Raw genomic sequence first — 25,216 nt, forward strand, 5'->3', positions numbered from 1 at the left:
ACCATCAAAGCCAGTAAAAACAGACATACTCAAAATTTATTAAGAAGGTTGATTAAGTCTGATTAAAATATAAACTGTAAATAAATCGACAAGAAAAGAGAGCATTTATTGTCAGGGAATAATAAACCATAATAAAGATGCATAAGTTAAAACTGAAAATAATTTCTAGAGGAAAATAGAACACACAACAAACCATTTATAATAAAAAATGCTATTTAAACAATAGGAGAAAAACATTTTCCTTTTCTTTTTCCAGACTGCAGGCACAACCACACTTACAGAGTGCTGCATTTTTATTTGGCCTGTTGTATTTGTAATATTGTGCTAATCACAGAGAAGCATGGAAGCATGAGAACAAAACTGGTTATTGTTATCTCATGCTAATAGCTTTTCTTGACCACTAGTGCACGAACATGCTCCATGTCTGGGATCAGAACACCCTGAGTTAATGAAAAGGGTTGGCTCTTTATTTGATTGTAGTGCAGTTTCCTTCTGTGCATCGAAGTGTACTTGTATTTATTATAGGCTGCAGCATGATGACAGCAACTGTATTCTCAGTAACTACTGAACTGTTTAAAAGTCAGAGGGTGTATTTGCAGACTTGATATTAATCACTTCACAAGGAAGACCATGCAGACAGAGTGCATTACCTACAGACAAATTATGTAGATTTTAAGCCAAGCTACTTACCGCAGAGTGGATTACGAGCCAGATGCACATTCATTTTTATTTTCACTTGTCAGCCTCCCGCCCGTAAGTCAGAGTAGGTAGATTGTATTAGATTGATGATATTCAATCAAATCAAAAGTAGAACACGTTCCATAGTTCCCAGTAAGCTCAGTTAGATCAGGTAAAAATCTTTCATTCAGTCTCACTCTTCTGGGTTATTTTGTTCTCATCAGGGCAACATAGCAGAAAAACTTTGGCAGCAAATATTTGGTTTTTAGGGTTATTAAAATCATGGCATTGATTGAAACTCACACAGGTCTGCATCTCGCTGAGTTAGCACTCTTAAAGGTGAAATATTAATTGTACTGTTACCCTGAGAACAGATGAAGTTGGTCAGTATGTGCAATGGCTAACTCCAGAGACAGAGTACTGTGCAAAAGTCTTGAGCCACCCCTTTATTCTTTATATTTTGCTAGAAAAATTGCAGAAATTGGAAATAGGTGAACTGTTCAAATGGAAATGGAACTATCCACCCATCCATTCTCTGCTACTTATCCAATTCAGGGTTGGAGACTATTACTATCACCTACCATAGGGCGAGATGCGGGGTACACCCTGGGCAGGTCATCAGCCACTGTGCAAAACTTCAACACAGCCTGGACTTTCTTAGGCAAGCTTACGTATAATTTCTTTAAGTAGTCTTCAGGAATAGTTCCCAAGGCTTTTTGATGGACATTCAAAGCTATTTTTTGGATGCTGGCTGCCTTGTGTTCTGTTCTCTGTCAAGATGATCCCACACTCCTTCATAATGTTGAGGCTCGGGATCTGGGAAAGCCAATCCATGACTAATTCGGTTCCATTATGTGTTTTTCTATCCAGGTATGCTTTTACTCCATTGGCAGGGTGTTTGGGATTATTGTAATGCTGAAAAATGAAGCTGTTGCTAATCAGATTCTTTCCAGGCGGTATTGAATGGTGGATCAAATTTAAAATTTAAACTCCTTCAGACCTTTTGCCACTGATTTTTAGTCCAGTTATTGTGTGATTTGCTATACCTCAGCCTTCCCCCCCATGTGTTCCTTCCATAAGAATGGCTTCTTGACAGCCCACCCTTCCACTGACATCATCTCTAATAGTGTGTGAATAGAAGATGGCTCAGCGCTTAGACTTGATCTATCAAGTCTAAGCGCTGAGATAGATAGATAGATAGATAGACAGACAGACAGACAGACAGACAGACAGACAGACAGACAGACAGACAGACAGACAGACAGACAGACAGACAGACAGACAGATAGATAGATAGATAGATAGATAGATAGATAGATAGATAGATAGATAGATAGATAGATAGATAGATAGATAGATAGATAGATAGATAGATAGATAGATAGATAGATAGATAGATAGATAGATAGATAGATAGATAGAAAAACTACATTTACCTCACATACATTACTAAATTATTATCATCAGTTGAACTAAAATCCATGTCTCTGTCTCTCTGTGGGAGGAGGCCTGAGTAAGTCGGTTACTCTGGAGTTGGTCAGACATGCAAACTCCACACAGAAAGGCTCCAGGATTCCAACCAAAAACTTTCTTGCTACAAGGTGACAGTTCTAACCACTGCCCTGTTTTAGATCTCGTGTCCATTTCAAGGCACCCGCAGACCTCTGTGTGACCTCTGTTTCTTACATGTACCATATATGATCCCTCCTATGGTGTTTCCATACGACCCTTCAAAGTAACTTGATAAAGTGTGGTGGGAAAATAAAAGTTCTCATGACAATGTCATGGTGCGCCTTGAACTCTGTCACCACTGTCCCTTAAGAAAATAAACACAGATATGACATTTATAGTTTCACAGTCACAAGATTTCCAAAAAACACTATTTTCCCTTGATTTGAACCACAGTGGTAGATTTTTTTTTTTTTTTTTTAAATCCATATCTCCACAATTATGACCTGGAACAGCCTGGATACACAGAAAATTGTAGCACAATATTAAATAAATATATAAATAAACAGTGTACATTTTGAAATATATTATATTTTGTGTATTTCTGGAGCAGTTTGGGAAAAGAAAAAGGATTTAGGAAATTTTTTTGCTGCTATTTTTTTTTTTAAGTTAAATTTGACACGAACAGTATGTAAGAGTTCCGGGTATTTTGAGAAAATGAACACCACCTATAGTAAGAGTATCAAAAATAGTTGGATTTGCAGCTCGGAGGTGTTTAAATTAACGCTTTTACATCAGCACCGTTTGTGAGCTAAAAGGGGCTGTGCCTCTGTAAGCAACCGACGTCACCATAAATAGCTAAAGCTAGCCAGTGGTTCAGGGAGAAGAAGAAAAGAGCTGCAAGCGGAAGAAGTACCGGATTTTGTTTCCGACAGTATTCGGTCTATGGTCTTGGGTTATTATTATTGTTTTTTAAATATCTGTATTTTTAACACATTTTGAATTATGTCGACACCGGCAAGGAGACGGCTCATGCGAGATTTTAAAAGGTACCGTCCTCATCGTTTGGGTATCTCTGTGTAGCTTTAGCCCATAAAGCTGTCGGCAGCTAGCTTAGTGTTAGCTCCTGGTGCAAACAATGCTGTGCAGAAACCCAGGCAGGAGTTAATGTGAGACAGGCTCATCGGTTATGGTTTGTCTCGATATTTGATGGCTAATGAAGTAACCGAGACGCTAGGGGATCATTCAAACGCTGTTTGTGTTCTGCAGTGGGGGGAGGTTTTTGTACCGAGGGAATAACGTTTTCTTTTTTTTATGGCTAGTTTTGTTTTTGTTTTTTCTTTTTTTGGTGTGGGATCAGCTTCACTTGCAGAGGTTTATTGGTGACCGTTTGTCTTGGCTTAACTGGCCCCGATTAGAAGCTAAATGTCACAGGATTTATCCTATTAATACCCGCAGTCTGCAAGCTGTAGGTTTATATTGTGCTTTCAAGTAAGTCAATCAGTCGGCATGGTCATATTTCATCCTAGGGGTTGCAGGTTTTGCCAAGGTTTGTGGTCGGGGATTGCTCTATCTATATGTTTCTGATGCTTTATTTTAAATCCAGATATTTAATACACACAGTTAGTACGTGATGATACGATAACAAAAAGAATATGTTAAGGCTTCCTGGGGGAATAACACCTGGCAAGGCCTGCTTGTAATACCTGCTATCCCCAATCTGTTGCCTCGCTCCATATGGCATCCAACTGTGTGTGCGTGAATAACAGACACACACACACCTGTCAGTGGAAAAAAGATGCTGAGCTATTCTACTAAGAGCAGCCATTGAAGCAGAGGGGATAATGTGTCACTGTAACTGAACTCGGCTCTGCTAGTCCCCAGGTGGTAAATGGTGACACTGAGGCAAGGGAAACACAATTGCACATGCCCGAATCAGCATATGTCCACGCCAGTGCTGGCTGATTGAATTCAGTCTTGCATGGTATTGCTTAACCTCAACTGTTTGACCTGTAAGTCAAAGTGTATGTATTCTTAAAAATAGGCCGCTACACTGTTGTGTGGGGTTTTAGCTCAGTAATTTCGGTGTAATAAGACGGTAAATAAATGCTGTGGTCCTTTCTTTTTGACTATATTCAGTATGGCTTAACCTTCTTTTCTTCGCCAGATACATTTTCAGAAATAATTTTAGTCCACGCTGCAGTGAGCTGTGGCATTTATTCTTGTACGTTGTTGTCTGCATTGCTGCCTTCATGAATGAAACTGGGCCGCTCGTGCTGGGCTGGAGCTGATAAACCACAAACTGCAGTTACTTTTACCGAAACACAGGAAGGAGAGAAGACTTCAGAGCTGACTCTGAATGTATACACACATCGTCAGAGCTAAAAAGAAAGAGAAACAGGGCATCTCTCTGCACTCTTAAAATAGTTTTATTGTTTAGTAGATACATTCTCTGTATGCTAATGAAATACTGAGTTTGTAGGGTATATTACTATGAGGAAGACTTATGATTATACGTGTAGTTACATTTTAGCGCATTTTAGCTTACTTTGTAGCATTAATGCAGCATTGTAAATCAGGTATTACCCTTTCATATAACACATGGATATTTTAAATAGTGTGTAAGCTCTGATTTCTATTAGAGAGCATTAAAACCTCTTTTGGCACATGTTATAACACTTTGTGTACCTTTTTTAAACCCAGGTGTTTGAATTTGCTAAACTGCATAATTCCCAGAAGGCTTTGTTTGAGATGAATGATTATCTTGACCACACTGTTTTTAGAATAATAAACAGTTTTATGAGGGATTGCAATTAAAGTCCTGCAACAATGCAGTGTCTGATATAAAGAGTCTAAAATGACAGTGACTAATGTCACATGAAACCAAGTTGTACTTTTTGTCTCTATTTAAAGAGAAAACATGTTGGATGTATTTCATGATATATAACTACAAAAAGATGATATGAATGTTTCTTATATAAGAGCAGTTTTCCTTTTCATAGGCATTGAGTCTGTTTCGCTAAATGCTTACTTTATTACTTATTTAATGCTTTCTATTGAGGAAAAGCCAAACCTCTCCCCCCAAAAATGTGTAACCCCAGTTTTGGGGTTTATGTGTCTGATTTACACAAGGAGGCTTTTAATTTGAAATTAATGGGCTAATTTCAGTTCAGGATTCAATCAAAGAAAGAGAATCAAAGAGGCTGGTATAGTAGGGATAAGAGGCTAGTCTTTTAAAATTTAAATCTTAATCGGGTGTTTTCTGGCCTCAGCCATCGGTCTCTAGAGGTCAGAGAGCATGTTTTGGTCTAGGGCTGAACGATTATGGAAAATAATCTAATTGCGATTTTTTTGCCCCAATATTGCGATTGCGATGCGATATGCGATTATTTTTTAAGGTCTTTGTCTTCTGTATTATTAAACAAAGACAAGCAATACATCATATAGTATGGCCAATACTATATTACATTAATTTTAAACTGTTCTTTCCTGGAAGACAGACCTCTGTTATGATGACATGAGGTGATGCATGAATTGATGACTGACATTTTTATTTAACTTCTTCAATCACAACAGTATATTTGAACATACACAATAGTTTATTTTTAGCTTACAAACATCTGAGCATAAAGTGCTGACAAGGAACCCTGGTGTAAACATTAAAATGAAAGTCAGTACAATGTGCAGATTGCAGAAATATACATAAAAAAAATCAGTGGCTTTACCACACTCAGTTTTTCGACATCTGTGAACTACTAGACAGTCATTCAATTAAAAAATAATATTAAATAAATAAAACTAATAAATAAAAAATACACACATCTTACTGATCTCTGCAGTCAGTAACATTACACATAAAGTGCAAACATAATAGCAATTGTATAAACACACACACAAACACGCCTTTAAAGTTTAAAGGCGTGAAATTGGACGGTCTAGCCTTCTGATTAGCTAATCAGAAGGCTAGTTCTGATTAGCGTCACCGCTGTCTCGGTGGAGTTTAATAAACTCGGCCGTCTGCTTCTTGCTATCTAAAATATAACCAGACACTGGTGTAAATTCTCGACTGTCTCATACTTCTGTTTAATAAGTTTTCTGTTTGACGTTTAGTCAGCTGTGTGAAAACCAAGGAGGAACCCACCCGGGGGATTAATAAAGTTTTATTTTATCTAATCTAATAACTTTAATCTCAGCCAAACCGATTTACTCACGAACAAACAAAACACTGAAAAAAGCCCAACAATAACATTTTTAGGTTGTCTAAGTGACTTATATATTACGTTTAACCCGAGCAGCGAAACTCCGCGGTGATCTGAAAATGATGTGCCGGGAGTTGTGCCGTTCTCGGCCGCATCAGTAATCCTCGAGCTCCCGGCTAGCTGTCGAGCTGGTGGGTAGCAGACGCCTCTGAAAACGTCGAAGCACTTTTGCAAATATGGGATATCTTGATAAACCGAGCAGATATTTGATGTTTACACAACTACTTTCTCGCCTGAAAATATGTTAAAAGTTTATTTTGTGACCCAGAAAGATTAGTATGAGTAATTTTAAAACTTAGTAGCGGCCGCCATTGCTGGAAACTGGAGTTTGGCTGGGCCGCGCTATGAATTCTGGGATATGGTAGTAATTTGGACAGCCTTATAATCGCAGTATAATCGCAGCCTTTGCGGTTAGAAAATTGCACTTGATCATGTCGCGATATTATCGCAAATGCGATATATCGTTCAGCCCTATTTTGGTCCACATATAGTTAAGGCAAATAATCCTGTTTTTATTTTTACATAATAGCTTAATATAATACTAACATAATAACTTGATACTAATATATTAAAATGCATTCCTAGTTTATTTTCTGACAATTCATGTCAAATTTACCACCACGCAGTCTCTTCATCAACAGTCCCGTACTTGCCCTAATCTTCCTTACTGCAGACTTGTGAGTAATCCCCACGTTTCAAGTAAAATAAACTATCGGTCTATCCTAGAAGATGAACTCAGTGGAGCTTCCCTTTACCAGCAAAGAGTTCAGGGAGATTACTGTAAATGAGGTTAATTGCAGTGGGTCCGTCTACAGCAAGGGACTTAGACATGGATCTGCACTCACAGACGCACAAATCAGCCTACCTTGTTTTATAGCTATAAGCTCTTATTAAACCAGCTTTTAAACTGGGCCTGGAATTGTAGGCCTCAATAGCCTGTAGTGACTGCCGGACTTGGCCTATATAGATTTTGGTGATTTGAAGCAAGACCTTTAATGTTGCACAATAATCTACCATGAGCTTCAGAAATCAGTTTGATTGCCAACACAGATTTTATTGAGGCCGCTGTCGGAAACTTCATTTAAATTGTTGACCCGCTGCCACACCTGTTTTGATTTGCTGACGCCTCTGTTGCTAGGCAGTTGCTGCTGTGGCATGTCGTTTGTCAGGCACGCCTGGGTAGTTTTATTTGTGGAGCCTCGACTAATTATTATTTTTAATTATGATTAATCCAGCTGTGGTTAATTTGGGTTAGCCGATAAATCATTTGGGTGCTGAACAGTCCAAAACAAATGTATATATGATCTCAAACCCTTTTTAGTTTCTTATTTTTACCTTCTCACTCTTTTACCTTCAAATTACAAGCGCTATCATGTGAAAAGCGATGGTTTCCAAATCTTTGACTGGCACTCATTTGACAATCTTTCACCTTTCATCGGATCAGATAGAGGTCTGTGTAGAGAAGATATAATATGAAACATTATGTTTGAAAACATAGCAGTTATTCCACCTTAACTTGTTAAAAAAACAACAACACTAAAGTGATTTCATTTAGAGCCCAGTCTGCCAGGCCGGGGTCTAGCTGCTGTGATACGAAGAAACATAAGTTTTATCAATTAGCCAGAATGTTTGGACATGTAGATGTGCCGGTTTTCATCACTTGTCTCCACATGGTTCCGCAACCAAACTTGCTGAATTATTTAGCAGTGTAGAGCGTCTATAGAGGAAATGTAAAGGTTATGGTTGGGATATGATTCGCAGTACTTTCATCAGCACATTGTGGAAGATGGTGGGAAAATATTACTTGTAGGATATTTTAATATGCTTAATTAAAACAAAGGTAGGTTTATTTTGTAGTACTACAGGCTTCCTATTACTGGGAAGGTCAAACACAGATGATAATACACAGATTTGAATCAGTACATTTTTTCTTTTTGCTATTGGCTACAAGCAGTTTTTAAATAGTTTCTCTCGTGTGTGTGTGTGTGTGTGTGTGTGTGTGTGTGTGTGTGTGTGTGTGTGTGTGTGTGTGTGTGTGTGTGTGTGTGTGTGTGTGTGTGTGTGTGTGTAACCTTTAATATAATGACGTGATGCCAAAAAAGGACTTTAAGCTTTTTTTCTTGCTGACCTTATATAAAACTTGCACATATGCTAAAACTGCTTACCCAATTTGCCTCCCTCTCAGAGCAGTGCTGTGGCTGAACGAATGAGGCTGAAACGGTTTCACACATATCAAACGACAGCCTGTACATTGTACAAGCAGTTGCCATGACATGTCAGATCCTCCTGTGTCTTACACAGTCGACATTTTAGATTTAGTTAGATCTCTAAAATTGGATTTGATGTCCTTGTTTTTGATTGGTCGTGTGTGCTAGTTTTGCTTCGTTAGTGCTCTTAGTGGGGGAAGCCTGGGTTGTCTTGTTGTGGTGATAACACAATCTGATGATGGCTGATGGTAGGGTAAGGGAAGCCAGATTAGGAAAAGAGATCCTGGATGTGTTGAGCTTACTTTGTAGTGTAGGCTCTTGGCTCCCGCTCGTTTCCTGCTTCGACGTTGTTCTGATAGCCCGTCGGTGCTACTCTGAAGTCATTTCAGGTGAAGGTCGACTTGATGGCTTAAGTGCTTTGCATTAACAACACCAGAGATTTGATGGTCACTGTGGATACAATACTGGTGCTGCAGTGCTTCAGATGAGCACTTATGTTCACTGACATGTGACAACAGGACTGTCATAGTGCTGTTGATCCTGCGAGCCTGGCTGTCTGTTGAAAGTCGTGTTGATACAGCAGTTCGTGTTTTGATTGCTAATTTTCCTGCAGTAAAGCTGTTAATTAAAACCATCACCCCTCCTCAGCTGTCTTTCCCACTTGCTTCTCTCCCTTTACATCTAAGGGGTTTTTCTTTTTGCCATCATTCTTTTTCATGTTTTTCTCCCCTTTATCTCCCCCCCCCCTGCTTTTGCTCCTTTACTTCATGTCCCTGCCTCCCTTTCCACTGATTCAGGCTTTTTTGCTGTGTATGTCTTCTCGTCTCACCTCTTTTTCTTCACTCTAAAGTCTCTGTTTCTTTCTCTTTCTTGCCCAGACTTCAAGAAGATCCTCCTACCGGTGTGAGCGGAGCGCCATCAGAGAACAACATCATGCTTTGGAACGCTGTTATTTTTGGGTGAGTCATTCTCTAAATCCGCCCTGCCGTCTTGACTGTGCCACTGCGATTGTGATGCGCAGATTCTGCAACCCACCCACCCCCACTGTGTTCTCGTCCACCACATCCTTCTGCTTTAAAAAGTGTTTCTGATTGCAGCCCTGATTGTTGCACAGAGCAGTCTGGAAAATCAGCATGTGGAGTCACAGCAAGTGTTCAGTGGAAGAGAGGGCTGGAAGACACTGTTAGAGATAAGAAAGTGTGTTAAGAATGAACCCGTATTAAAGAAGTAGCTTTTTGCATACTGGGTGTATCTCTGGTGGATAATTTGCTGTGCGTGTTTAAAAGAAGAGCGACTAGAGAAAAATCTACTCAGAAGTGATGTGAAATTTAAGTCGCAAGAATTAATAAAACATCAAATGCACAAGCAAATTGAATAGCTGAAAGTAACTAGAAATCCAACCAGGACCAAGGATGTGTAACAAAACCAAATTAGAAATACTCACATGGGTTTATAAAAATACACTCGATCGTAGTTGCTCACCTAAATCAAAGGGGAGGCTGCTACACATGTAAAGTATGAAGGCAGCTGTTTTAATTGGCCCCTCAACATGTTCTGTGTGAGCACGAAGAGCTTAGTAAATATGGACCCTGGTGTCTGCAGAGCTTCTACTCCTTGAAGGACAGACTGCAGTACTACTAGAGAGGGTCTTAATGGGGATTAGCAGTGGGGATATTTGGATTTTGGAAACATTTTAAATCTCTCTCTCTCTGCCTTCTGCAGGCCTGTGGGAACACCATTTGAAGATGGTAAGTTCTACATTTTGAGTCATCTAAAGTGCAGCCTCATGTTTATCTGAGTTCTAGATGTGGTTTAACTTTGCCTTGAACTCGTGATGTTGTTGTAGAGTCGGAGAACTCAGTCAATGTATTATTACTTTTCGGGCAGCATGTGTGTAGTGAAATGATTATGGGTTGCATGCTCAAATAATCAGTCTACCTGAGCACAAAATCCCACAATTATCGTGAGGATCGCCACACCTCTGAGTAGATAGCTTCTTTTTTTTTTTTAAATTGTAAGTTAGAAATTATTACAAATTGAGTATCTGGAGTGGTTTAAGTGCCTGAAATGCATTTAAAATGACTTAAATTGAAAACAAATTGGTACTTTAATCGGTCATCATATTTTAATCATGTGATAACAACTAGACCTCTGAGAGTTAGGAACTGCTACAATTATTTTTAAGTAGAAAGGGGAACTGACATTTAATCCTTGAAAGTTGAAGAAGTTGTAGTCTAATTTTTTGTATAGGAGTCCCTTTGGCAAGTTATCACAGCTGCAGTAATTTCAACTGAACAATTATCAGGGGCTCAGTTTTGGTGGGCTGAAAACTCGCTGTATCCATGCACTGGCTCTATAAATATGAATAAAAGTACTTATTTTAACTATAGTATGATGTGAATTGAACAGAAGTTTGTAGGTCGGTGACGCAGCATCATAAAGTACGATTTTTACCCCTCGACCATAAAAGGCTGATGTGGTATTGTCGTCCCCCTGCCAGGCGGGCAGGCAGCGTTCATACAGTTTTCTACAAGCTTGGATTTAAAACTGTCCATTGCTACTTTTATAATAATTAACTTTCTAGCTTCTCTTTTCAGTCGAGCTGCTGATATTTATAGTAACATAATTCTTTCCCTCATTTTGTCTGACCCCCTCCATCCTTCACATCTGTATTCTCCTTGCAAAATTACTTACGTTCACCCCCCCCCCCCGCGCTCCCTCTGTCTGTCATTTGTTCTGCCTCATACCCTCTCCGTCTATCTCTGCAGGAACATTTAAGCTTCTGATAGAGTTTTCTGAGGAGTACCCAAACAAGCCTCCCACGGTTCGGTTTGTCTCCAGAATGTTTCACCCAAATGGTAAGTGGGCTAGCAGCTGAAATGCCCTCAATTATCAGTGGTGCAGCACCCATGTTCACTGAAGCTTACAAAGTGTTCTGACCTTCAAGCAACTAAGCTAGTCTAGTGAATAAAATGACAGTGTGGGGTCATTTCTGAACACATTATAGTTGATACAGAAATACTTTTTTGTAATGGCTCTATTTGTGTGTATTATATCTATACTATATCCTTTATCTGTTACAGATCATCTAAAATGTTACTTTTTCAGTCGGGTTTATATAAAATTGTGCTAAAAAACAAATTGTAGGAATAAAAATTTAAATTATTTACATAATCATTGCCTTTTATTTCTTTAAAAACATCTTTGTTACAATATATATAATATAAAAATAGATTTTAAAATTTCAGGTATGTTTATGTGATCTAGGTGTTGAAGTATACTAGAATAAGTGTTCAACATAACACGTTTTGGCTGCCAGGTCAGTAGATCAGACTTTTACTGGCTATTTTAATTACCTTCTACACTAAATCTATAAGAATGTTGCACAAACTATGAGTAGATTTATATTTTACAGTGTAACATCATCCCTGTCTATAGGCTGCAGGTATATCTCATAGAAGGAGAGTGGACAGCCTAGTTTAAAGACTGAGGACTTTATCTGCATCTAGCTTTTATTGTAGCAGGTAGAAAGGCGTCAGGAAAGCTGAAAGAAAGAACAGTAAATGGCATCAGGGCGGCCTCCACATTAACCTTATGCCAAATGAGTCACATGCTGAACCAGTGAGCTAATCCAGCCAGATAAACCAGCACCCCTATGCTTCAGTTTTAAACCCAATCTAAAAAAATTGTAGGTTTTTGTAGATGATTGTGTAATATTGAATATATTTTGTGCAAATAAACACACATCAAGACTTCTGTAGCTATTAAATGAAACCCTACAGTGTTAATATATATATATACATTTTCTTTTAAAGAGTTAAAAAAAATGTCCAGGAGCAAAAATGAACCACTGCAACTTTCCACTAGGTTTATACCAGCGGCCCAATTCCTCTGTTTAAAAATGAAATTGTAAGAATGTTTAACTTTTTTACATTTTTACTCAGAATAAATATCCAACTCTTGCTAAACATGTTGTAAATTTGTCAATTTTCCTTTTTAATGGTTTGTTATTTTATTCAGTTTCTGGTGGTAGACCCAGTCTTCCAGATCTCGCAGTCTCAATAAACATGCATCAGAGCCTAAAATGTATTTTCACACATTTTTATGAACTATAATAACCTTGGTGGATGCCGGCATTGTGATGAGTTATGTACGTAATATGTTAGACTTATTTATGGCTTTGTTTCATTTTTAAGTTTTCAGTTTGCAGTGCTACAATAAGAACAAGCACCAGATTACAATGTACTTCACCAGTAATGTAAAGAAACTGTCTTGATGATTTAAATTCAATTTAAATGTTTAATTTTAAAAAGTGTCATGTATTTATTAAAGGGACGGCGCACATTAATGTCTATATTTAATCTGTAGCCTCTGGCAGGTCAAACAAAAACAGTACAATGAGAAAACAAGGGGCAACAAATAAATATGAAAGCATACAGCATTAAATATAACGCACATTAGCATAAAATGAATGGTCACGGATACATTCCTCATTAGCTTTAGTTGTAAATGTGTTGCTGATCTTTTTCTCTGCATGTCAGTTTACGCAGATGGCAGTATATGTTTAGACATACTTCAGAATCGCTGGAGCCCCACATACGATGTGTCGTCCATACTCACCTCCATCCAGGTTGGTCGTGTTTCACTCCCTTTTCATACATTTTAATTCACGGTGAAGCATGATGATTCTATACAGGGACATCCGAAGTATCTCTCCTGGTTATTTAATCTTCAGGATGCCAACATTTTCATCATTAGTCTTCCTTTTTTTCTCTCTCGCAGTCATTGCTGGACGAGCCAAACCCCAACAGCCCAGCCAACAGTCAGGCCGCACAGCTCTATCAGGAAAACAAGAGAGAGTACGAGAAGAGGGTGACGGCCATCGTGGAGCAGAGCTGGGTGGATGTCTGAGCTCCTCTTGTTCTCTGCTCTTCTCTCCATCACCCACTCTTCACCATCCAAGTACTTCAGTCTCTCATTTTTACCTCATCGAGAAAAAAAATCAAGAAAAAAGAAAACACAGCAACTATATCAGAAGAACTTAAGTGCCACACTGGGGGGGGGGGCGCAAGAACAACCAAACCAGAATGGACATTACCTTGCTTGCCAATGCATTTTAGGGAAACAGGAGAGGGGAAATCAATCTTGTATTTGTTCCCTGTCTTTACTTTTATTTTATTTTTTTATTGCATGATGTGACATAAGTTATTGCTAACAGAATTTGTAATATATCTCTGGTTGGAATGATGCTGTTTGTGTTTCACAGACTCCTTCCCATCCCCCCCTCTTTTTTTTTTTTTGTATCCACAACTTGGCTAAGAAAGGGGCACATCAATGACTGAATCATTATTTTGAAAGTCGTGGGAAAAGCCAAAATCGGTAGCATCATCACCATCATCGTCATCTTTGAAGTCGACAGCAGATTCAGCTGATAAAGAGCAGTCCCTGATCTCTTCCAGCATATCTCTGTTTATTTTAAGAGATGCTGTAGGTTTGGGCTCGCAGACGTCACATGCTGCAGCAGTGCCAAGTCTCCCTTGCACTGATGAATCATGACTGGCAATCTCTGAGCTTTTCTTTTAATCATTTCTGCTCGCGGGTAGAAGAAGGTTGTTTGAGAGGGTTATGAGAAAGTGAATATTAACACGGAAAACTTGGACTGAGGCTCTGCAGTCCCCGACAGTTTCATTCTTTGGTATATTAGAAACCGCATATAATGCTATAATCAAAATATATGTAGGGCCTGATGGCCCTTAGCCAGCGAGTTCAGATGTGGGTGGTGTCGCTGTATCATTCGATGTGGGGGGGATGGGGACAGAATTGGCATTGCTGGAGGTACTCTGCTTCTACATCGTGTGTTTCTTTAGTCTGCTTTTTTTCTATTTATTGAACCTTTTTACTGTTTGCAGTCAAACTGTTCTCCTCTTGGTTTTCTCATTTAGTTTGTCAAAGAAAGTAAATGACTTCTGAATGCTTTGTCGCCTGTGACATGTGTCAGCCTGAACACAGTCGGTGCTTTTGTTCTTTCTCTTAAAAATGACACAGCTGACATCTGAATTAGCAAATAAGCAGAGAATGAAAGCTTCATACGGTTTTTTTTCCCTATAATTTTTGGGCACTTTATAAGAGAATTGATTGGATAAGAACAAACTGCTGCAAAGATCATAAAGCCTGTTCTAAGAGTGTGATGTCAACTGTTTTCCTAAGGGCTCAAGTTGTTTTCATTCCTGCTTTTTGCCCACCGTTTTATTTGCTCTTATTTCCCCCATTTAAAAACGCCATCCCTCGAGTGTAAATTACTCACTTAACCTGCCCGACTCCGGCTAAGTAATCAGTCATCATAAACCAGAATTCCTCTTTTCCTTGATAATAAAGGTTATATTGTGGCTTGTGACTTATCTCACCCAATAAGCAGAAGGGATATGTTATAAAAAACAATTTTGTGAAATAAACATAATGTATACTTAACGATATGCTGTATAAACATAATAAAAAAAACACATTTTTCAGACTTTGACACAGGTTCTGGTCATTTATTCATCCATCTGGTTCCTTGTGCGCTTTACCAGGCTGGGTTAATTCCAGGTGACACAGGTAACCTGGACCCACAGGGTTAACGCGAAGAGACCGACAGCCGGTCTCATAATTAACTATAGGGTGGAACTATTACACAGAGTATTGTAGTTTTTCATATTGTCATGTAACTTGGTTAAAGCAAGATATTGCAACATTTCTGGCATGTTTGCTGAGCCTGTCTTTACGCCGCTCGTACCAAAATCAATGTGAGCTTCATCAAAACTTGAGATTAGTACTGCAGTGATTGATTGATAAGATGTACAGTTATTAATGAGCAATAGTAAATATTGCCAAAACCTAAATCCATTCATTGTATTTGTGTGGCATATTAAATCAGATTTTATTAAATGCAAAAATGAATCACAAGTACAGTAATGTCCCAAAATGTTAATGTTAAGTCACTAAACCGTGGCTTAAGATGAAATAGTCTTTTGGGAAGCTCTCATATATTAGAACTAAAAAACAGTTCTCACAGTATTGAATCTGTGGGATGAAGTCAGTTTGGTGAGTGCATGTCTGCGTGTTTAACTTTGCTTGTGAATCACTTGGTATGCGTGTCTGTAAGCCTTTAAAGGAGAATGTGGTGGTTGTAATGAAGAGAAGCAATTATATCAGCATTCTCAGAACTGAGGCTTGCCCTGTGCTTTTGCAAAGCTTCCTGCTGAAGAAAACAGACGTTCTGACGGTGCACATGTTAATAATTAATGTTAATAATAATCGTGTTCAGCCTCACAGCCCCAGGTCAGCTGCTCAAGAGTTTTACTGACCTATATTTTCACTGGTCTGCAAAAAAGCTTTAATTTTCATATTTTGAAACATATTGATTAAATTGTTTTAATGTATTCAGAGAAATCTGCAAAATAATGTTGCTAAAGCCTTCAAGTAAATATGGTCTAGTGCACCCTTTAGAGTCACCCCTGCTTGCTGCAGGTATTGCTGCCATGTAAAATAAGACAGCTGCCAACACACCGTGCCAGAGTAAGTTAACAGCTTTCATGTTAACCTCTGTAGCTTTACTTTTAACTAAAGTTCACTTTTCTACATGTCGGAGCTCGTTGAACCGACATAGTTATAAGTAGCAGTATTTGTATTTTATTGCCGTATATGATTAACTATGGAGTGGCTCCATAATGTAGTCAAAAACAATGTGACCAGGAGGAGGCACAGACCTAGACAGCAATGACCACACAAAAATGATAAAACAAGTTCTTTATTGTGCTTCAGACAAGAACACCAGTGTCATCTTTAGTTTGAAGCTACATTTAAAAAACACATTTTTAAAAAAATAAAAAAAGTAAAACTGTGATTGAAATAGTCGAGCAGTGGGGCTCACAAACTCCCGCAGACACCGCTGCTGTTTGTGCACAAATAAAAAAGGCTGAAAGTCTGAAAAGGCCAGTTTTTTGGCTCAAAATAAAAATGTCTTTTGATGTCTGAACTCCTCACAAAGGGTAAGGTAAGGGTTAAAAACACCAGGATTGTAAAACTATTTAAAAAAAAAAAAAAATAGTCTGACGTGATAAAAGCTGAATCCAGTCTGTGTTGATCCAGCATGACTGGTCCGGTCATCGACCCTGTGACGGAGCAGAGAGATCCATGAACAAAGACTGTCATTATAGCTGTATGTATATGCTGCGTGTGTGTGTTCACAGACATACCTGTTGCTTCTTAACAATCTCATCTCTCGTCTTGAAGACCGGTGCGTCCTCCACTACGATGCCTTCAGCCATTTCCTTCACTTTTTCCAGCAGCTCTGTGCTATACCTGCCATCGATTATGAGACATAACACTTCATTAAACCAGAATTCATCCGTGTGCTTTATATTCTTCTGTAAGGATATAGTGCACTGGGAAAATAACATCACTGAACAACAGAAAACTATAATACTGGTAAGAGAAGAATTGTTTATTCTTCGATAAAGTTAACAGATGTGAATGGTTTCTTCACCTCCTACACATTTCCCTTCATATAAATGAAATTTAGTCCTGCTTCTGATTCACCTTTGAGTGCAAACTTATGGATGAAAAAATAGTGATACCCTTTTATCTGGCATTTTTGCATGATTGCACCCTATACTAATTCCGAGGATTAATGTCTTTTAGAAGGTGTAATCACAGAAGACATCCAATATGCACTTCAACAGCCAGCGCTGCTCCTCGAGCGCCCTCAAACTCACTGAAATGAAAATCCAATTTTGTGGGTTTATTGCTGTCCAAAAGCTAACCCCAGTGGCTGCAATTACAGATTACTACAATGACAAGTCGATCTGTTAAGTTGTTTGGTGTGTAACAAAAAATACAGATTTTGTTTTAAATAACTGGAAAAACAAAAAACAGTTTCTGTCTAAGAGTCCAAATCATTCATATCAAGTCAGGCATGCATTTCATAATCACAGTATATCACAAATGTCAGTAAATCAATCTAGTCAGCCGGGAAGAAGAAACCTGCTTTGTTGCAAAAGAAAGTGACATGTGCACTGGAGAGGCAACAAAAAGACAGCCCACCCTAGTTCTGCTTTTTGCTAACATCCATGTAATTGCTAGTAGAGTGAGGCAGAACCATGAAGCCCATTCACATTGCACAGGTAGTGTAGCTTCTCTGGGATTGCACATCCATACTTGCTGTTGCAAGGTTAGCTATATCTGCCCGCACACGCTTAACATGAGTTTGGAGAGTGGGTTACCCAGACCTGACTACTACCAGACCTTTTGAATCAAGAAACCACTTATCATTTTAAATAGTTTTTCACAACACTGCAACCAGTCAGAGGAGATTTTTAAGGGCAGATTTTCCCCTCAACTTTGGCCAAGTGCTTGGGGTTAGAGGATCGCTAAATCGTAGGGTTTCAATTTCTTATGTGGCAGAATTTTTACCATATACACCATATATAAAAACATAAGATGCCACCACAAACAGTAACAAAAATAGATTAAATTGAAAACAAGGCCTGTAACTTTATAAAGAGACCCACTTGATAACCAAAGACTGTTTTTCCAGTGAAGAAAGACTGGATGTTGTCCAGTAGCCGGCACAAACATCTGATATACTGATATCAATGCAATATTGCATTTGATATTTCCATTATACATACATTATATTTTTTCCCTGAACCACAATTTTTAGGGCCATTTAAAAAATGTATAACCACATAATTTATCCAGCAGGATATCTTCACAAATCTTTACAAACTCAGCATCGTCTGCAGCAAATGTAGCAGAGTAGCATTGCAGCTTATGCAGACGACTCCAGTGCTGCAGGGGGCAGCACCGAGCCCACCAGCGGAAAATAAACCTCACTATAAACAATAAACTCTGAATATAAATAGTTTGGGGTAAGTAAGCAGCAGGAACAACAACAACAACAATAATAATAATAAGTAAGTAAGTAAATACTAAATCTAAAATTAAACTAATAACAATTTCAGAGAAAAGAGAACACTGGTTGTTACCCTTTAGCAACCCTTTAGTTTGTTTAATAAGGAAGACTAAACTTAAAAACAGTGGTTAGTCATCCCGGGCTGAGGGAGCTGTGGAGCGGCTGTCTTAGAAAAAGTGTCCGTCAGCAGGCTTTAATTAGAGGCATGAAAGCACGCTGTGTTTACCCACCGGCAGCCGAGGAAGACGTTGTTGGCCCACACCATTGAGAGGGAGAGCAGGTGGTCCAGCTGCGAGTCTTCAAAGTCATTCAAGTTCCGCAGGATGAACTCCCGCCTGGGCTCCCAGTGCTTGTCGCTCTCCCAGTAGCCTCTGTAGTTCTCCACCTGCTCGGCCACAGCTCGGTTTTGCTGGATAAAATCCTGAACGTCCAGGGAAGACATCTTGCTCTCCCTCGGCCAAGACAACAAAAGCGACTTCCTGTCCTTTCAAGCGGGTCTTTGAAGTCGTCTTACAGCCCTGCTTGTTTTCCACAGCGCCACGCAGTGGTGGAGCAGAGCGGTGGTTTACATCCAAACGTGAACAGCAACTCTCAATATTTCATTATGCAGTGTGCTTCAGAGATACTATGAAGTGCCATAATTAAGAAATAATGTATCAAATAATTAATAAATTAACATATAAATTCATTTTATTTAAAAATCAATAATATTATTTTACTATCTAATTGATTATTTTATGGTTCATGAATTTATTGTGTCAGCCTCACCCATTAAAGTCGGGGAGTGGGGTTAAAGCCGATATAGTTAAACCCACTGTTTTGGTGTGGAGTTGTTTCTTTCAGTGGGTGTTTCTCAGTGACAAGTACACAGAGTTTGTACTTGCACACTTGTTACTTCCCACTTGGCAAGTAGGGCAGAAGACAGAGCTTACAGTGCGCCAGCAGCATAACTGATGACATCAGGTGCTTAGTATTTACAATGAAAAAAAAAAGGAGATGTAATTACCTGTGGGTTTTTTTTTTAAATATTTATACAGTTTTATAACCACTCCGTCAAGTTGCTCAGCTATAAAAGGCAACTAGTTTTGTTCAAAATGCTTTCTGGGATACCTGACTGCACACATCACTAATAATTCTGTGATGACGCATCAAACAATTATCTGGTATCGATCTATCTTCACTGGCTATGCAAGTAACAGCAAACGAACCAGAATTTTTTTTAAATTGTGAATTTAATTGAATTTTTGTCATTATTTATTTCAAATTTAAATTTGTTATCAATGCATTTAATTAATTGTTTAATTTTGTATTTATTTATTGCATTCTGGGACTCTTGGCCCTCCACAGTCAGGCAGTAATGGACAGTAATTATTATCCCTCTCAGATAATCTAGAGAGCTTTCTCTTACATTTATATCTCATGTTTCAATTTCTGCATTTATTTATTTATTCCAGATTTTTTTGTAATTAAGTAAATATATAATAAACTATACTGTAACAACTAAAACCAACAAGCGCGAAAAGAGAATTTAACATGGCTTAGTAAATGTAGCCTTGCCATGTACACACATTTAAAAAACATTATATTATATTATAAATTTAAAAAAGTTTTTTTCAACGTTATTTTCTTACTTTTTAAAAACTGAAACAGCGTCATTACGATTCTATTGGTTTTAATATTGCTTTAAGAAATGTTCAAACTTATCTTTGGTACTTCAATCTACAACATAACACCCCATCTTAGCTCAGAAAATGACTGTCTTCTGACTATTACTTGTTTTTAATTTTATTTTATTTTTAAAAACATATTGAATATTTCATTTATTGAAAGACTCCACCCAGGGACTGCAGATATAAATGAGATTTTTTTGTTAAATTTGTTGGAAAAATATTTTAATTTTTTTTTGTTAAAGCACATAATAAGTTAGCATTTATTGAAGTATTATTTTGAAAAAATCAGAACATTTACTGAGGTCTGAGTGTAGTGTGATTAAAAGAATTCACTTACATGGCAGGAATGCTTTTGATCGCATTTCTTCTAATCGTCTGACTAATCAAAGCAGATGAGATCACTTCAAGGATAAGTCTGTGTTAAGTGGTAATTCCTGGACCCTGACACTGATTCGCATGAATGAAACAAAGCCATCCGTAATGTTAATTGAATCCGTGTTTTTGCTTTTTACGTGCAGCAGTCTCAAAATTTAAGGAGAGCCACTCACCGCCTTTAACGGCTGCCAAGAAGCCACATTAGCTGACTGTAGACTGTAGTTGGGCCAACACAGCTTTAGGCTTCCCGGGGCTTCTCCCCCCTCCTTCTGTGCCGTCTTTCCATGTTTGAAATTCACGGAGCAGGTAGTGTGTCAGTGAAATGTTTGCACCACATGCTCGCTCACTCGCTTTCATGTTTTTTTTTTCCTTCTTACTTGAGTGAAATCTCTATGCACTTGACCAGCCTGCCAGGAATGATCAGAGAGAAACACTGGACCTCCAGTCTATGGAAAGGAGCTTATGGACAGTCATTCAAGCTCACAGATATACTCAAACACACACACAGGGACACACACAGGCAGGCTCCATTTCCCTCTGTCTGCACAGATATGTGCGCTGCATAAGCCTACAAGAGTCTTCCATCCTTATGACGCTCTCACTCGCACACAGCAGAGGATTTGGGGCTTGTTTTGACATGAAGTCATTGATATGCAGAGGGATTCCAGGGAAAGGCAAGCCAACATGAATTCAGAGGTACAGACAGACAAGCACACTGCTCAGTCGCTGCGTTTCAGAGCACAGCGAAATCCATCTAATAACAGTGAGATTAAAGGGTCTAGTCCGAGTAGCTTTATGCTCTGCATGGTAATAAATAATCAATAGACTTGAAATGTGGCTTAAGGGCTGCAAAAATGACCACAAAGAAGAGTTGCAAGTTGGAATTGATTGAGAAGATAAACAGTGAAAAGTGAAAAATGATACATTTGTTTTCCATTATTGTTGTTATGTAATTTTATAAGGCTGAATGCAATAGGCAGGCAAATATTTATAGAAGACACGCACACCAAGCGTATCCGGTTATGTAAACATCTAAAGCATATGAGATTTGTCTCGTAGGAACGCCGGAGAGACACAATCTAGAGGGACTAACAGGCCAAGCAGGTTGGAACAAAACTCAGACGTGCAAACATGAAATAACGTCTGTGCAGAACCAGACAGGATTTTATTTAATGTGACGGAAACACTGATGAGAAGCTGAAAAAAGATGTGGGGAAGAAGAAGAAGAAATATGGAGTCATCTTTATGTGAAGGTAAGGACCTTGTGAAGTGCAGTGAACACTATAGACACTTAGCAAAGGCCAGGCTGCTCTTTGCAGTCGTTTCACTTGTGCGTGACTGCTCAGTTAACCCCAATTTAATGGAGGTCAAATCATCAAGCAGCGTGCCAGGATTTATTTTTTAGCCTGATTTTTTTTGGTGTGTCTCTCAAGGTTAGCGCCACATATAAAAGATATATCTGAGCAACCAAAAATAACAATAAAGAAACACAACTCTGTGATGAATGAGTCAAGCTGTTGCACTGGCTGTGTTTATTGGCTTTATTTGCTGAATAACTAAGTTGAAAATGATTTCTGACAGTCCCCTTATTTGCCTTTTAAACGCCCAGATGTTTTATCTTCACCTCGTTTCCAGTGGAGCCTTGAACATTGCAATTCTATTTCCACGCAGTGTCAGTTTACTTCAAGTGGTTGCAAAACTTCATCTTGACAGGCTGCATTCTCCTGCTGCTCCGAACTGAGTGTTTCACGCACCATCACAAAAGAACACGGAGGCATGAGCAAACTCCAAAGGAACACGGTGCTGTCTTAATCTTCCATCTGCCTGCTAAGTTTGCAACACAAAAACACACAATCTCTGCGCACTGAGGATTGATGTTTCCTCATAAATGCACATGTATAATGTACGCATCTGAACACCTATATTAAATACTGAGTGTAGCCTCTTCAGATGTACCTCAGACGAGTCCTATAGACAAGAAAACTCACAAGTACATGCAGATCCACTTTCACCTCCTCTCCAATTCCCACAGAAAAACCATCGGCGGCACTCCAGGGTATGTTATATTTCTGGGTCCCTTCCAAGTCATACAAGTCACCACTTTATTGAGTGAACTAACCCATTAAGTTTATGGCTTCACTCTTCTCCTCTCGGCTTGAAATATACACTGATGCTGAAATAATACACTGTTCCAGCCAGCACTGGCAGACAGCCATTTTTGATGAGTCACCTAATGTATGCTTACTCAGGAGAACGCTGTAATTGGGGAAAGACAGACAACAGGTAAGCCTTTCAGCCAGAGACCTGGGGGTGCGCCAGTGAGGAAGAATTAACCCTCTCCGTAAAGTGTCAGTGGATTTACACCTCATGGGGAAGTTTGTTCAATCTTTATTAACATAGCAAAAGTTAAACCTTCAGAAACTGCACGCAGTCGAGTGAGTTATCATAAGGAGGCCAATACTGATCTATTGAATTTCATGCCTTAACTCACGATTCGCCAAGGAAGGTGCTCGAAAACAAAAGCAGCATCTGTGACAGCAAATACCAACAAACATCATGTGTTTCTGCTCAAATGACATGAATCCCTTCGATAAACACTGAAATTACCTTTTGCCCATCTGGAAAGCCATGGAGGCCACTGTTTACTGTCTGCTGTTATTTTAACTCAAATGTTGATGTTTCCTGAATCATCTTCTTGTCCAACTTCATCAGGTACATCTGCTCTGCTTGCTGCTTGTTAACACTTGTCTCAGTATATATATATATATATATATATATATATATATATATATATATATATATATATATATATATATATATATATATATATGTGTGTGTGTGTGTGTGTGTGTGTGTGTGTGTGTGTGTGTGTGTGTGTGTGTGTGTGTGTGTGTGTAGGCGACCATCTGCCTATATATATAGGAGGTTTCTTCCTGTTAAAAGGGAGTTTTTCCTTCCCACTGTCGCCAAAGTGCTTGCTCATAGGGAGTCATATGATTGTTGGGTTTTTTTCTGGATGTATTATTGTAGGGTCTACCTTACCTTGAGGCAACTGCTGTTGTGATTTGGCACTGCATAAATAAAATTGATGTGAAAATAAATGAATATAAAAAATAATAAATATATAAATGAGCCACATTTATACAACTCCAAGTAGATGAGAGAACAACTTCTATAATGTTAAAATTTGACTTAAATGAAGATTATGACATTTAAACTCACTGAAAAAGGGTTTTATTTTTTGAGGAGGAATGTCAGAATTAGGCTCCACTTGACATTGCATTGACTTTAGTTTCCCACACACGACGGGTGCTTTGAACATTTTAGGCTCGGGACCCGAGAGATGCAGTCTGTCACCCTGGGACCCCGACTAATTAAAAAGTAGTGCTCTTGACATGTAGTGATGCTGGAACAGTAGAGCCTGCTAGCTATTTCAGGTCCTGAATCCTGACCTAGTGTTTTAAAATTAAAGAAAGAAAATTCAGGGTGCATACAAATCTATTGGCCTAATTGCAGTTGACATGGATACCGGGGCCGTGATAGTGTGCATGTCTGTAATATGTGTACACAAGCACTCTGCGGTAACACAAACCCACAGCTGCTTTCTGAGGAGCATTGTCATCTTCAGTATTCACATATTGATCTTATTTTCCGTAATATGTGGTTATGAAAATCAAATGCAACCTATGTCATGGAAAAATAGCGTAATGTTGGCTGATGCTGTGTGTGTGTGTGTGCTGTTATTGTTTGTTGTAACTGTGGTAGGTGGATGATAATCAGCGACTTTACCAGCAAGCTGCACAGACATATTTTGTTAAAGACTTTTACCCGTAAAAAAACACAAAAGATGAGAATCTGAGATTCTTTGTTTTTGCCGACTTTGTGCTTTTGGAAACGACTCTGCAGCTGTCACTGTTTTTAATTAAATAAGCGTAAGTTTTGAAAAGTGACAGTACATTTGTTTTTTTCCGTGGCATTGAGTCTGTACAGATAATGGACAACAGGACAGCTCCCAAAATAACTGTCACTGTTGCACCGATCACTGTATAAATGCTTCATGTCATACCACATAAACCTCTAACCCAAATTCCCAAAAAGCTGTGACGCTCTGTAAAGTAGAAATAAAAACAGAATCTCAGAAATCCATATTTTATTCAAAGTGTAACACAGAAAACATATTTCTATGTTTCTGGAGAATCTGGGTAACAACTTATTATAATGACACACCATTAAGCACTATTCATTGGTAAGTGCTTAATTCACCATTTATAAAGCATGTAGTTTCTAAATACAGTTTATTATTGATAACCTGATGTATAACATGTTCATTATATAATTTATCATGTCTAACAATCATCAACCTGTTAGTAGTTGTTATATTTTGTGTAACCTTATCTATTTATGCCTTATAAAGCATTTATAAATGAAAATGAAAGTAGATGAATGGTAAATGGCCTGTATTTGTATAGCGCTTTACTAGTCCCTAAGGACCCCAAAGTGCTTCACACAACCAGTCATCCACCCATTCACACACACATTCACACACAGGTGATGGCAAGCTACATTGTAGCCACAGCCACCCTGGGGCGCACTGACAGAGGCGATAAGATAGACTTGTTTGAGTCT

At 38.6% G+C, this 25,216-nt stretch overlaps 2 protein-coding genes across 2 annotated transcripts; one reads left to right on the forward strand and one right to left on the reverse strand.

Annotated features, from left to right (window-relative positions):
• The first annotated feature begins 2,991 nt into the window (after nucleotides 1-2,991).
• On the forward strand, nucleotides 2,992-15,108 carry ube2b (ubiquitin-conjugating enzyme E2B (RAD6 homolog)). Its single transcript, XM_080866117.1, has 6 exons — nucleotides 2,992-3,176; nucleotides 9,472-9,552; nucleotides 10,316-10,341; nucleotides 11,362-11,451; nucleotides 13,135-13,223; nucleotides 13,376-15,108. Exons 1-6 carry the CDS (start codon nucleotides 3,133-3,135, stop codon nucleotides 13,502-13,504), a joined length of 459 nt encoding a protein of 152 aa, XP_080722243.1. The 5' UTR covers nucleotides 2,992-3,132; the 3' UTR covers nucleotides 13,505-15,108.
• Nucleotides 15,109-16,363: 1,255 nt separating this feature from the next.
• cdkn2aipnl (CDKN2A interacting protein N-terminal like) lies at nucleotides 16,364-19,021 on the reverse strand. The gene is made up of 3 exons (XM_080867225.1): nucleotides 18,776-19,021; nucleotides 16,828-16,933; nucleotides 16,364-16,743 (listed from the first exon to the last, which is right to left on the reverse strand). The coding sequence occupies exons 1-3, from the start codon at nucleotides 18,985-18,987 to the stop codon at nucleotides 16,735-16,737; spliced, it is 327 nt and encodes a 108-aa protein (XP_080723351.1). The 5' UTR covers nucleotides 18,988-19,021; the 3' UTR covers nucleotides 16,364-16,734.
• Nucleotides 19,022-25,216: the final 6,195 nt, after the last annotated feature.

The sequence above is a fragment of the Rhamphochromis sp. 'chilingali' genome (assembly GCF_963969265.1).
Source record: "Rhamphochromis sp. 'chilingali' genome assembly, chromosome: 19".
NCBI classification, from domain to species: domain Eukaryota; kingdom Metazoa; phylum Chordata; class Actinopteri; order Cichliformes; family Cichlidae; genus Rhamphochromis; species Rhamphochromis sp. 'chilingali'.